This window comes from Nymphalis io, chromosome 1 (assembly GCF_905147045.1).
Source record: "Nymphalis io chromosome 1, ilAglIoxx1.1, whole genome shotgun sequence".
NCBI lineage: Eukaryota > Metazoa > Arthropoda > Insecta > Lepidoptera > Nymphalidae > Nymphalis > Nymphalis io.
This window is the reverse complement of record NC_065888.1, coordinates 3487942-3501144: the sequence shown is the minus strand read 5'-3', so window position 1 is coordinate 3501144 and position 13203 is coordinate 3487942. Positions and strand designations below refer to the sequence as shown.

At 36.1% G+C, this 13203-nt stretch overlaps 1 protein-coding gene across 4 annotated transcripts in view; it reads left to right on the top strand.

The window, feature by feature from the left end:
- Window positions 1-13203, top strand: part of LOC126768250 (phosphatidate phosphatase LPIN3) — a 28368-nt gene that overhangs the window by 8856 nt on the left and 6309 nt on the right. For 3 of the 4 annotated variants that reach the window (XR_007669227.1, XM_050486271.1, XM_050486263.1), the window contains exons 2-10: window positions 1448-1784; window positions 5763-5995; window positions 6601-7089; window positions 7601-7696; window positions 8928-9310; window positions 9398-9542; window positions 9617-9809; window positions 10122-10240; window positions 12772-13001. Coding sequence is in view for 3 of the 4 variants with exons in the window: in XM_050486271.1 (XP_050342228.1) it covers window positions 1596-1784; window positions 5763-5995; window positions 6601-7089; window positions 7601-7696; window positions 8928-9310; window positions 9398-9542; window positions 9617-9809; window positions 10122-10240; window positions 12772-13001 (2077 nt within the window). In the remaining variant the exon portion in view is untranslated. The remainder of the gene's footprint in view (window positions 1-1447; window positions 1785-5762; window positions 5996-6600; window positions 7090-7600; window positions 7697-8927; window positions 9311-9397; window positions 9543-9616; window positions 9810-10121; window positions 10241-12771; window positions 13002-13203) is intronic. The other variant, XM_050486281.1, reaches the window with a different exon arrangement.

Sequence of the window (13203 nt, the reverse complement as noted above, 5' to 3'; positions counted from 1 at the left end):
ATATTAGTCATCAATTCAGCATTTCACAATATATTATGCATTTAACAGCGTGTCATTCGTTCTTGGAAAATTCATTAGACGCATTCATTCGTTTGATTCAATAGATCGTTCATCGACAGTGATTAGAAATACTAACATATCAGCATACGATATATAACATACGACATTATATCTGTATTATTGGTTTTTACATAACAAGTAATTTTGCTTTTCATTGAAGGTCATTCTGTGGTAGTGAAAAAAACAATATCAATTGTCATTAACAGCGTACGCAAATGCTTCAGTATTCTTCCGATCTTTCGATTAGATTACTAGATTACATTTGATTGCTAATATTAAATATTTCTTGTTTTTTTTTTTAATAATTAAAATAATGATTACTTCATTTTAAAATGGAAACCACTATTGCTCACCTCAATAACATGTTATAATAAAAAATACATTAATAAAGATTATACAAGCTCACAATGTCATGGCTATTATTCATTCATAAATAAAGTTAAAACTTGCAAAAAAAGATAAATATTGAAGTTTTTATTTAATTCTAAAATATTTAAATAGTGATTGGCAATTTGGTTCTTAGCCTTGAAAATCACAAACTATTAAAGAAAACTTAACTGTTTATCGAAAGTAATCGTGTGTTTTAACTTAAAAACGAACATGAATAGGGAAATTAATGTGTCATTACTAAATAAGTTGTTAAAAAATATTGAATGCTTAACTATATTAATTTACACAACGTCAATGTTAAAAACTGTTAAAACAAAATTTCAGTTAAGTTTTAGCTAAAATCAAAACTAATGCCGCAATTCGGTTTTCACTAAAAATCGTTTTTCGGTCTGTTTCTCAAGTTAATCAATTCAATAAGTATTATATTTTTCTTAATAAGTCTTTGCCGAGATAGCCCAGTGCACAGTGGTTAGATCACGGGAATTGTTACCAGAACTTTAGCCACACAAAGGTTTAATGTTTTAAAATGTTTTACTGGTGGTAGGGCTCTGAGCAAGCTCGTCTGGGCAGGTACCACCCACTCATCAGATATTCTACCGCAAAACAGCAGTACTTGTTATTGTTGTGTTCCGGTTTGAATATAACATCTTAGTTCACAAGGTCAGTGGCGCATTGGCTATGTAAGCGATGGTTACAATGCCAATGTCTATGGGCGTTGATGACCACTTACCATCAGGTGGCCCATATGCTCGTCCGCCTTCCTAAACTAAATAAAAAAAAATGTGCTTAATTTTCGTTTATAATTCACTTCGTGCTCGGCGGTAAAGAAAACATCGTGAGTAAGCCTACAGGAGCAGAATAAAATTTTGACAGATCTGTTTCCGCATTAGAATAGCGTGATGGAATAATCTCCAAACCTTCTTAAGAGGAGGCCATTTATCAGCTGTATATAATTTCTCTTCCTTCATTTAATAATATATAAATGTACTTGTTTCAGATACTCCAACTAATTAAACACCGTTTTAATAATGGGGTAATTTTTAAAATAGTTAATCGTAGACTTGAATAAGAACTGTAATCGGACATTATTCGATCGTTATTAACAATTTTTTGTGTATTGTGAAAGTGTAAAAAAATTGGTAAATATGTCGTCTATGAACTATATCGGTAAATTCTTCGCGAATTTTTACGAATTTTACAATGAGATAAACAGTGCAACACTGACGGGAGCTATAGACGTCGTCGTTGTGGAGCAGCCGGATGGGAGCTTCACCTGCTCTCCGTTCCACGTCCGCTTCGGTAAACTCGGCGTGCTACGCTCCAGGTTTAAAGTGGTAAATATATTGTTAATTATTATTTGTTGAATATTTGCACATTTCAATTGATGTCATTAATAACTAGACAAAAGGACTGTTGTTAATTTATGATGCTTATTTAACATTGAGGTTGAATTATTTATTCGTATATTTTATTTAAACCTTTGTATAAAAATAATATGAATCATAAGTGAACATTCTGAACAAATAAAGTATTTCTGCGCCAGCTTAGTATAATTTCTTTGAAATAAAACATAGATTATTGTTGAAAAAATATTTTTACTTCCGCAATAAATGAAACATATGACCCATTACACAAAACATTGGTGTTAACTGAGCTACGATCATCTAAAGTCTATTCCAATTAAAGGATTAAAAAATACATACAAACAACTTTGACATTGAATTGTCATGATATTATTTCGGTCGAGATTTTGAATAATATTAATAAGATACCTTTTCATTATGGATTCGTTAAAAATGGCATTTAGAATGTCGAGGGAGGTTATTATCGGAAACTTGGAATAAAAGTAAAGTGAATATGAGCAGTTAAGTGGAACACTGATCTATTATTATTGAAAGTTCAACAAGAACTTTGTAGTGTATTATATATCAGAGTTATTAGTAAAATCGCATAGAACATGTAAACCTAAGGTTTTTTGTATCTGTATAGTTACAGGAGTAGTCCTGTGATTGGAATACGCTATATTTATACTAATAGAATAAACGCGGAAGACATTCTCTCTGTTTGTTTGTTACTTCATCAGGATTAAACGTCGTCTTGGGATTGGTAATCGGCATAGACATAAAATACCGGATTTACAGGAAACAAAACTTGACGCAGCAGGGCAATAGCTAGGAGTTAATATTCTTATGTATCGGTTATTACAGATCTCGTTTCATTATTATCTAAATAAGTCGCGACTTGCGATAATATGAAGAAATACGGGTCGTTGTATTATTTAAAATAAACATGACCTTTCATTAACGTCATACGATTATAATATAGTTTTTAAAGAAATCTAAATCATCGATTGATTAGCTTTATTGTCCATAACCTATGAAATACTTATGTAATAAATAATTATCACATAACAACTAAAATAATTTTGACATAATATTACAACATTGGGTTATGTATTACGTTATCATTATGAATGTGGGTCATAACAGCTTTACTTGACTATTTTTTTTTAATATTCTTAAGCTAGGTAAGTTCGAATCGCTTTTAATCTTACGTTAAAAAATCAACTTTTTTTTTCAATATTTCAAAATTATTTTGTTTTAAATTAAGAACGTGATGTATCTTATATATCTTATATACAAGATGTATCTTATATACAAGAAATATGATCTTGTTATTTTATAAAATGTATCTCTTTCTTTATGTTTTTATTTAAACTAAATTCTTAACGTGACAAATGTGATGTTATTGTTATACACGTAACAATTTAAGTAAGTAGATATTAAAGAATTAAATAAAAAAATTGCCCAAATAAAGAGACTGTGCATAGCTTTTTATAACCCAACTGAGTCCTTATCAATATTTCAACATTCAATTATACCAATATATCATGTTTTTATTTGTTTAAAAAAAATAGGTGTAAAAGTAATTTTATAAGCACCACGCTTCTTGACGTTCGCTGTTTTTTATAATTAAAATATATATTTTTTAAATGTAATCTATATTTTAAAATGTTGTTAAATGATCTTTCCGAAATTCTGTTTGCCGTATTATTGAATATATATTTTTTTGAGGATGTAGTAGTAATAATAAATTCATTACCATAAATTAAAATATGCATGTTTTCCAGTGCACAGATTATTTAAAAATCAAGGTCGATCGACTTATTATTAATACATTTGACGTAACCAGATAACAGCTTCAATGTATCTAATCACATATTACGAATATTTTTTTTATTTTGTAATAAAATATGTAGTTTATATATTTACACTAAAGCGCCATACTTCATCGCCTAAAGTACGGACATGTTCGATTTTATAGTATCGTCAATTACCAAATATTTACAAATCTGGTCTGTCTGGCTTCAAGCAGTTTCGCAGCGCAAAATAAGCGTGGCGACGGTCTGTATTATAACAAAACGAACCTAGACATAATTCTATAGTGATTGACTGATTTCGTTTGTAGAAAAGACCAATGTGTATGGAAATGACATGTGTTTCATTCGATTTATTACGTGAACAACAGTTGACGTCGACAATTGCTGATTTATAAGCGGTCAATCTCTTAGACATTGTCTTTCGACATATTGAGAGACGAATTATTTGGACTAAAGCTTAGTTCGTAATTCCTACGATTATTTTCAAATGCACTTGGTCTAGCATTATATATCTGCGTATTTTGGTCTTGTCATACCCATCTCGTTACACAATCTTCTTACGATCATAATAATTATTGAGAATGTGAGGAAAACATTAATGTTTCGAACATTTCTTTTCTACTATTATTATTTTCAAAACTGTTTTAATGATAACATTATAGTTCGATCGAGACAATACAACTACCAAACAAAAAAAAAACGAAATTGGTTTGGATGGGAAAAAGATACTGAACCGTTTTATATTTGACGTTCATTTATATATAGACGATTCTATAATCTAAGACTTAACATATTGTAAGATAAAGTCTAGCTAAAAGAATCTTGTTGCGGAAGACGTATAAATTATTCTGTGGCTTCACTTTTTACGATAAACTTATTAGTATTCCAATCGCTTCAAGGCTTTTGTGCCAATTTAATCTATATTCTAGTTGTTTTTTTGCAATCTGTAAATCATTTATAACCTACACTTAAAATATTTTTAAAAAGAAAATGAGTTTCCTTGATAAGATTGCCTAATTAAATACGATGATTAATTGAGTTCAGAAAGTTTATCAATATTAATTATTCTAATTAAAATCTAGTCACATCAGTATCAGGCAGTACAAGGAAATGAACAGTATTATGGTAAAAGTCGAAAATATATTAAAATCAGAGAGATTAAGATTTGATCATTATCAGCTATTAAGGAATTTTCTATTTAATTACGTTGCTATATTTATGACACATTTCCTTTTTTATGTTATGAAAGATTATAATTGTACCTTACCTGGTTTGGTATGTAAATTAGAGCAAAATTATTACATATTCATTAATACAATGTATAAACCCAAATGTAATATTGCTAAGGAAATGACGAATGCAGTTGTCGTCACATGATTTCACGCATTTCGTAAAGAAGACACGAAACACTGTACGTACTGAATTGCGTGCATGCAATATTTGCCACGGACACGTGTGTAGAAATGTGTCCAGTTAATAAATCTACTGCTAGCTTCATACTCCGTGGGAGAGGTTATAGCTCACTGCATCTAGAATGTTCTGGGAAAGAATTTGTTTACGCTTGTTCCGGTAAAACGAGTCCAGCGTATTTATAATCATAGAGTTCATTAAACGAAACATAAAAAAAAGAAAGTCGATCAGGTTATTACAGATAATGTGTCATCTAAATTTTGATTGTTATTTGACGATAACGATATTATGCTGTTTGTTCTGGTTAGCATGTATTGCCAAAACAAGATAGGAAACGTACGACTGATTCACTGTGAAAACTGGAATGCTGCCAAAGTAGACAACAATTCTCAATACGAGAATTGTATGAAAAATTTGGCACAAATATTTTGTCTTCATGAGGCCACTTGTTATTTTTATAAAAGTTTATTAAAGATATCATCACTTAAGTGTAACGGAGTTTTTAAATACTATATAATTAAAATAATATCAAATCTAAATCATGAATAATACGAAAACCCCGTCCTTAAGCAACCAACATAGCTAAGAAAATAAATAAAAAAGCAACAAGGACAATGTAAACGTGATTAATGTTCGTAACAATGACTCGACGAAAAAATTGTTGCCATACAGGATGATGTGTGAGTCTATTACATAAGTTCATACAGATTTATAAAAAACTTAAAAGCATTGCTATTCACAGGTCGACTTGGAATTAAATGGGGAACCGCTGAACATTCACATGAAGCTAGGTGAGTCTGGCGAGGCGTTTTTTGTTGAAGAAGTAGGTGAAGACGAGGCCGAATGTGCGGCCCATCTCGCCACCTCACCTATCCCTGCCTCACGGTTTGACGAATTGTATGAACCGCGTCGTCGTAACTCGCTGTCTGCTGTCGAGCCGGACCACGGACAGGCATCCGATTACACGAAAAGAAGGTAAACAAAGGAGCGATTTCGATATAAGTAACAGCGAGTACACCATTCATTTACTTATATTGAATAGCTTTGCTGGACGACAATATATATAAAATCCTATTTATAAAAAATACAAACAGTACAAAGGGCAATAGTGCTGTAAATGACACCGCATACGTGACTCATTTTCATTTATATGTTATCTTTGTAATATACTTATAAGAAAACAATTACGTATGCATTGTTACGATCTACGTACATATAACTTTTTATTAATAATCAATTATTGTTACAAGTATGAGATATAAAACACTGTAACCCATTGTCTCTTGCTTCGGTAATAAAATTCGTGAACGAATCATTATAAGAAATATCCCATAACAAGCCAATATTGAAATATATTTCAATGTCAACTATATTCTCACCTTTATGTTTTGAAAATTAATTAGAAAGTGAGTTAACACGCTATTCCACGGTTCACGTGAATGTAGAAGTCTGTATATATGTATTGTATATGTAAACAGACATTCGCAACAATGCATTACTTTATTTCCTTGAGAGACCTCTGTGTTAATCAATCACATTAAGTGTTGCATAGATTACTAACTTTTTTCGTTAATTCGTAGATACACCGCTGATGGCAAGTCGATGCAAAAACCCGATTTAAGCAAAATCACAAAAAATAACTTGAAAGATGACAAAAGCAGAATTAGTGATCATGAAAATGACGCTTTATTCGAAATGGACGGTTTAAACGAAGGATCGTCAGACTGGACTGACTCTAAACCAAAGACATTCGCAGCGACGCAGCTGGGCGCAGCGGGCAGTGAAGCCAATCAGACTGTTCAGAAAATAAGCGAACATAATGATTTCCGACCCATCGATGTGGTGCTAAACCCAGACGAATTCAAATCGAACGGCAACGGTAAGAAGAAAAAGAAGACGAGGAAAGCCAGCTCAAAGAAGAAGCACCAAAGAAAATCTTCGACTAGTTCAATTTCTAGTCAATCTGATCTCACCGGCTCCGAACAGCGCGGTTCGCTGCCGGCCGCTATACCCAACGTCACCGATATTAACTTCTTTAGTGACTCCGAAATTGCATCAGGAACTCTTAGGTAAGTCTATAAAATTTGACACTTTTATGTTAAATTATGACAATGACGATGTCCTCTTGTACGATTTCGGTCACGGCGGTCAATCACCAACGAGATTAGCCAACTCCTCAGGACATATTATAGTGTACAAGTGTATGTGTAAACACTGATCCCTCATTTCTCATAATCCGACGTAACGGTAACAGACACGGAGACCGGAAAGAGTTCAGTCGCAGGACCAACAGATTTCAATGCTTTCCGAAGCACGGGAATGTATGCAGTTCCAAGTTCCAGACTTCAGGGTGCTACTGAGAAAATAAGTTTTTATTGGCCCCACTTGGGGTTTACACCCAAGACCTCGGAATCTGCGGCCTTATAAACTAGACTAACGAGGCAATCCATGTTAAATACTTAACAACCAAATATTCTGAAGGACTCATTCCTTCAAAGTGGTTACGATGATGCTTTAAATAATTAGCTCTTTAAGTATCACTGCGTACTAGTGTTTGACAAAGGTGTTGCCTGGTTGCAGTGAAGAGTTATCCAACTTGAAGCTGAGTGGTGACAATCGCATCCCACTGGCGCTGTCCGACACAGCGTTCGAGGTGCACGCTGCCTCCAGACACTCGTAAACTCATTGATTTATCTCAAAACGCCTCGCTTACTGTCTACTCTTAAACTTTATTCTTATATGTAGCTCAATCCACTTACGAAAATAGAAAAGTTTGAAGTATCTATTTAATGTATCGCATCGCAATTTCAATTGCCTTCTATATTGTATCCCGTGTATATTTAGCTAAAAGTGTTCGCTTCGTAGAACTTTCATACAACATTTAAAGAAGTATTTCGATAGATAACGTACTTGTATTTTGTTCAATATGTATTTCAGTAGTAATTATTTTTCAGGCCATATTTTTGAATTTTTCCATTTTTTATCGAACTTATATTATGAATATTTATTCACTTACACGGAGGTCATAGCGAAGATAAAGATGTTTAACGTTGCAAATTTAAAAGAAAAACATCCTTGCCAATAAATAATATTAATATAGCGCCATGTACGTACAATGACATTATCGGTGTCCAAGGCCGTTAGTTCGAATTAATAGTGAATTTGTAAACCACGGTCAAGCAAGGTAATAAGGAACAAGTTTTCAAAATAGTCTAGTATTTTTTTAAATATCAATTAGATACCGTCGAAATAGCCTATCAGAGCTTTTGAATCCGTTACAGGTTTCTTTATTAAAAGCCAGACTTCGACATGTCGGTGATGTTTTGTAACTTGTAATGTAATAATCAGACCTATGTACGTGCTGAATAATTCGTGTTAAAACAATTTAGTCCAATCAGCTTCTTATTGATATTAATGTAATTGTAGACGACTGATGTGGGTCACGTTTAATCGTAATATAGTGTTCTATTTCGCTTTATATGTATTGTATTAATCATATCCGTTAAACCAACCAATATATTCACTTCACAATTTTTTTAAACAATTATCTGATACGATTGAAGCGCCACCTATTGTGATGATAATAATAAGGATTTATGAGGCAAATATGCCATAGACCTTCACGCAAGTGGATGAATGATCTATGCGTGAATGGATACAATCCAGAAAAAAAAAACATTTGTTTTGATACATAAGTTGAAAATAGTAGATTAACATAGAATTAGAACTTTGTTATTTATACTTTTGGCTAAAAATTATAATAATGTATGCAATTTACTTTCATTACATATTATTAAAAAAATCAATATATGTAAAAACTTGAGGATTGGTGATTGATTATAATCACTTTACTTTACGTTACTATAAGCTTTTAATTTATATTTTATAAGTATCCGTTTCTATTCAGTAAGGAGTGTTCCGGAACGCCGGTCCAATCAGACACGGAAGTGGAGCTGGCACGGGCCGCCGGCACCGGCGACAAGTCCTCGCAGTCGTGGCGATGGGGGGAGCTCCCGGAACCGCCAGTTCGAGGCGCGCAGTCGATCGAATCACCCGAGACTCCCGAATCTCCCGCCTCCCCAGCCGAGCCGGCCTCACCCACGGAGCCTCTCAGCTCCGACGAGGAGCGCACCGAGCGCGGCGGAGTTCTGAGGGGCATGTTCCGCTTCATGTCGAACCGGGAGGCGACTGACAACGCGCCGGAGGGCGTCTACCTGGACGACCTCGATCGCGGTCAAGTCGATCCCGATCTCTACTTCCCGAAACATCACGCGGAACGGTATCGCTCAGGTAAAGATCGTTCGATGCGATCAAATCATATCAAAACTAGTATCGAAACGTAAAACTGATTCGAGCCGTCTGTTATCGGTCGGACAGTCGGCGGGAGCGGCGGCGCGGGGGGACCCACCGAGGAGGAATACGAGTCGGGCAACGGCCCGTCCCTGCCGCAGTCGCCCAACTCGCCCGCCTCGCTCGACGCGCCCGCGCTGGACTCCGACGACGACGAGAAGCTCCTCGCCAAGTGAGTACGCCGGAGGTGCCGTGTGGGCGTGGGTGCGTGATCGAGTGCACGAGTGTAACGCGAGCGCGCCGCAGGGGGCAGGTGACGGTGATGGCGCGCGAGGGCCCGGTGTCGCGCGCGCTGAGCTTCGAGGAGTTCTGCGAGCGCGGCGCGTCGCTGGCGGGCGCCGAGCGGCTCGAGGTGCGGCTGGGCGCGCGCCGCCTGCCGTGGCGCAGCGCCGGCCCGCTGCTGCTGTCGCTGCTGGCCTACCGCCGCCCGCTGCCCACCGTGAGTGCGCGCCCTATACTCATACATGTATCACTATTTGCGTGCCCAAATGTATTGTTTTTCTATATTTGATAGGAAGTAAAACCCTCTGTCGTCCGATGAGCCGATCAGACGATGCGTGATCACCTCTGTCCATAGACATTCGTCGCGGCCTGTTTAATCGTTTGTTATAGTGACGATAATCTGGCATATACCCTTTTCCTGTAATCGCCTCACGCACGTATGTAGGTGGTCATAGATTGACTGATATGTGGATGATGATGATGATGATGTCTAGTGCGATAGTGCTGTGACTACTAATATATTTCGTAGAGAGTATTGGAGGAGCTGGAGAAAGGCGAGAAGGAGGACACGCAGATCAATCGGGGCGTGGACGAGGCCAAGCCGCGGTACTCGTGGTGGAGCTGGCGGAGATCCAACCAGGATAAAAGGTGCGGTCACGTATTAATGAGGAACTAACAAATGCATTAATCGTAGTTCGCTTGACCATTTGAGGTCTACTCAGTAACCACTGCCTAGCAGTGCTACTCTACTTCTGCTACGTGAAATAGAATTTGACTTTTGATGCTGGCCTTAAAAATTTTAAGGCCAAAAAGTGTTACTGTTGGAAATATCTTGTTCTCGCTGATACCTAGATTTTAATACAATGTAATACGTCTTACGCGGCATTAAACTTAAAACGTTGTGGGCATAAGTCCCACGGACTTGGCAACATTTCGCCAAATAAAATTTAACAACAGACGCGCTATCTAAACTTGGACTAGTCATTACACCATTATTTTACATAAATATTTTCTTTATTTTGATGCCAAAAATCTGTCAAATAAAATTATACTTATTTATATAATTTACTCGGAGAAAGACTACAATTAACTCATTAGTGTACTTTTTAAATATTAAAAAAAAAAAAACATTTGAACGACTTTAAAATTACCATAAGACGAAAGACGAGTTCGTTAACATCAATAACATATGTTATGTTTACTTGATAAGTAAACCGAGCGACACGAGTCGTCACCGTGACGCTGCAAGAGAACATTCTAGTCATAATAAAACATAACGATCCGTATTTTTTCTTTAAGAACAAACTCAAAGCTTAGAAAACGATCGTGAAATGTCAGAAGGTGATATGCGATATTGACCATTATAATAATAATATTACAAGAGTACACGAATCAAAATAGTATATCATCATAAATCGGTTGGTTATACATTTCACGTGTGAGTAAAGTGAGTTCTCACAGATTATTAATGCACTTCGTGAAATCGGAGTCAAAAACACAACTAATATTTTTCATAGTCTATATCGTGCTGGTTGCGAATGACGATCTTAGGGACACATTGTTACGATTTTTTTTTTTATATAGAATAGGAAGGCGGACGAGCATATGGGCCACCTGATGGTAAGTCACCAACGCCCATAGACATTGGCATTATAAGAAATTTTAACCATCGCTTACATCACCAATGCGGCACCAACCATGGGAACTAAGATGTTATGTCTCTTGTGCCTGTAATTACACTGGCTCACTCACCCTTCAAACCGGAACACAAAAACAGCAAGTACTGCTGTTTTGCGGTAGAATATCTGATGAGTGGGTGGTACCTACCCAGACGAGCTTGCACAAAGCCCTACCACCAGTAATATATTATACTGTAACCATAAATAGAGACACTCAGTTTATTTATATAAGAAATAGTATCCGCCCGCAACATCGCCCGCGTTAGAGGCAATGAGGAAAACGTTAGGTACTCCATACCACGTGTATGTAAAATTTGATAATGATTGGTTGAGTAGTTAATACTTGAAAGTGTAACATATAAACAAGCTCACTTTCCCATACATATTATTAGTTAGGATTTATGCATATGTTTTTTGCGTGAATCTTAACCGATGATCGTGGGTTCAAACCCCGGCTAGCACTTAATTTGTATTTATGATTCATTTCGTGCTTGCCGGTGAAGGAAAACATCGCGAGGAAACCTGCATGTGTCTAATTTCATTGAAATTCTGTCACATGTGTATTCTACCAACCCGCATTGGAGCAGCGTGGTAGAATAAGCTCCAAACCTTCTCCTCAAAAGGGAGAGGATGCCTTAGCCCAGCAGTGGGACATTAACAGGCTGTTACTGTTACTGTACTGTTATGTACATGTCTTATTAGTTAGCATGTTTTAGTGATTTAAAACTATTTATAGTTTAATGTAGGTACTCGTACTTCAAAGAGATAGATTATATCCGCAATGACTCGTGCACGCCAGTCACAAGGGAACCGTGCCAACACTTTATATGATAGAAACGAACGCGATCCAAAATTTCACAGATGTAATGTTGGAACAGCGACAATTTCCCAATTTGGATATTCACATAATTATGTAAGTGGATAAGCTATGTCCACATTCCGTATCTATCTGTTTTTCTTCTTATTTTTTTGAAAATTACATAAATGATAATAGGTTTAACGTGCAGTCAAGGTGACTGCCTCGTTGGTCTACTAGATATAAGGCCACAGATCCCGAGGTCCTGGGTTCAAACACCAGGTCGGGACAATAAAAAGATATTGGGTTTTTCTGTAGAAAATTCTCATTAGCAGCCCGGTGTGTGTAAGTTTGTAGTGTACACACCCTTGCCTCGGAAAGTACGTAAAGCCGTTGGTCCTACGCCGGTACACTTTCCGGTGGTGTCCCATAGGATTATGAGAGTGAGAGACTAGAAATTGCATCTATGTTCGCGCACACACTTGTGCACTAAAATGTAACTTCTCTCTTGAGCTTGGCCGCCGTGGTCAATTTCCCTGGTGAAATCTGTCAGTCCTCCTGACACTCCTGTCCTCCACCATCATCATCACATATAAAAACACTCATTCCCAACATCCTGTAAAGATTTATTAATTTTAAGAAAAAAAAAAGAATTATCCATTTGCCAATAATAAAAAATGCATTATTTTTGTTTTATATATTAGATCTGAATCATCACAACCTAAAGATGAAGACATAAAGGATTCAACTGCCTTACAAATTGAAGCTACTACCAAAGCAATAATAGCTAAAGCTGAATCAACGGACGAGGATCAGGCGGATCATTGGATCGAAGAGAAAATTGAAAAGCCAAAGGAAGTTCCCGTAATGGAAGTAGCACCGAAACCTGAAGTCACTATAGAGCCCAGGGAATCCACTCCAATCATACCTAAAAGTAAGTTAAACAAAACACATATTTAAATGCATATGCATAATTAAATTATTTTGTTATGACGCCGTCTAAGCAAGTAACAAATCGATTTCATATATGTTAGGAATATGTTAAACCAGTTATGAAATAGCGTATTGTTTATGGGATGATCGTAATATCTATGTTTAGTTATTACACCAGAAGGTTATTAATGAGGTCTGTGCCG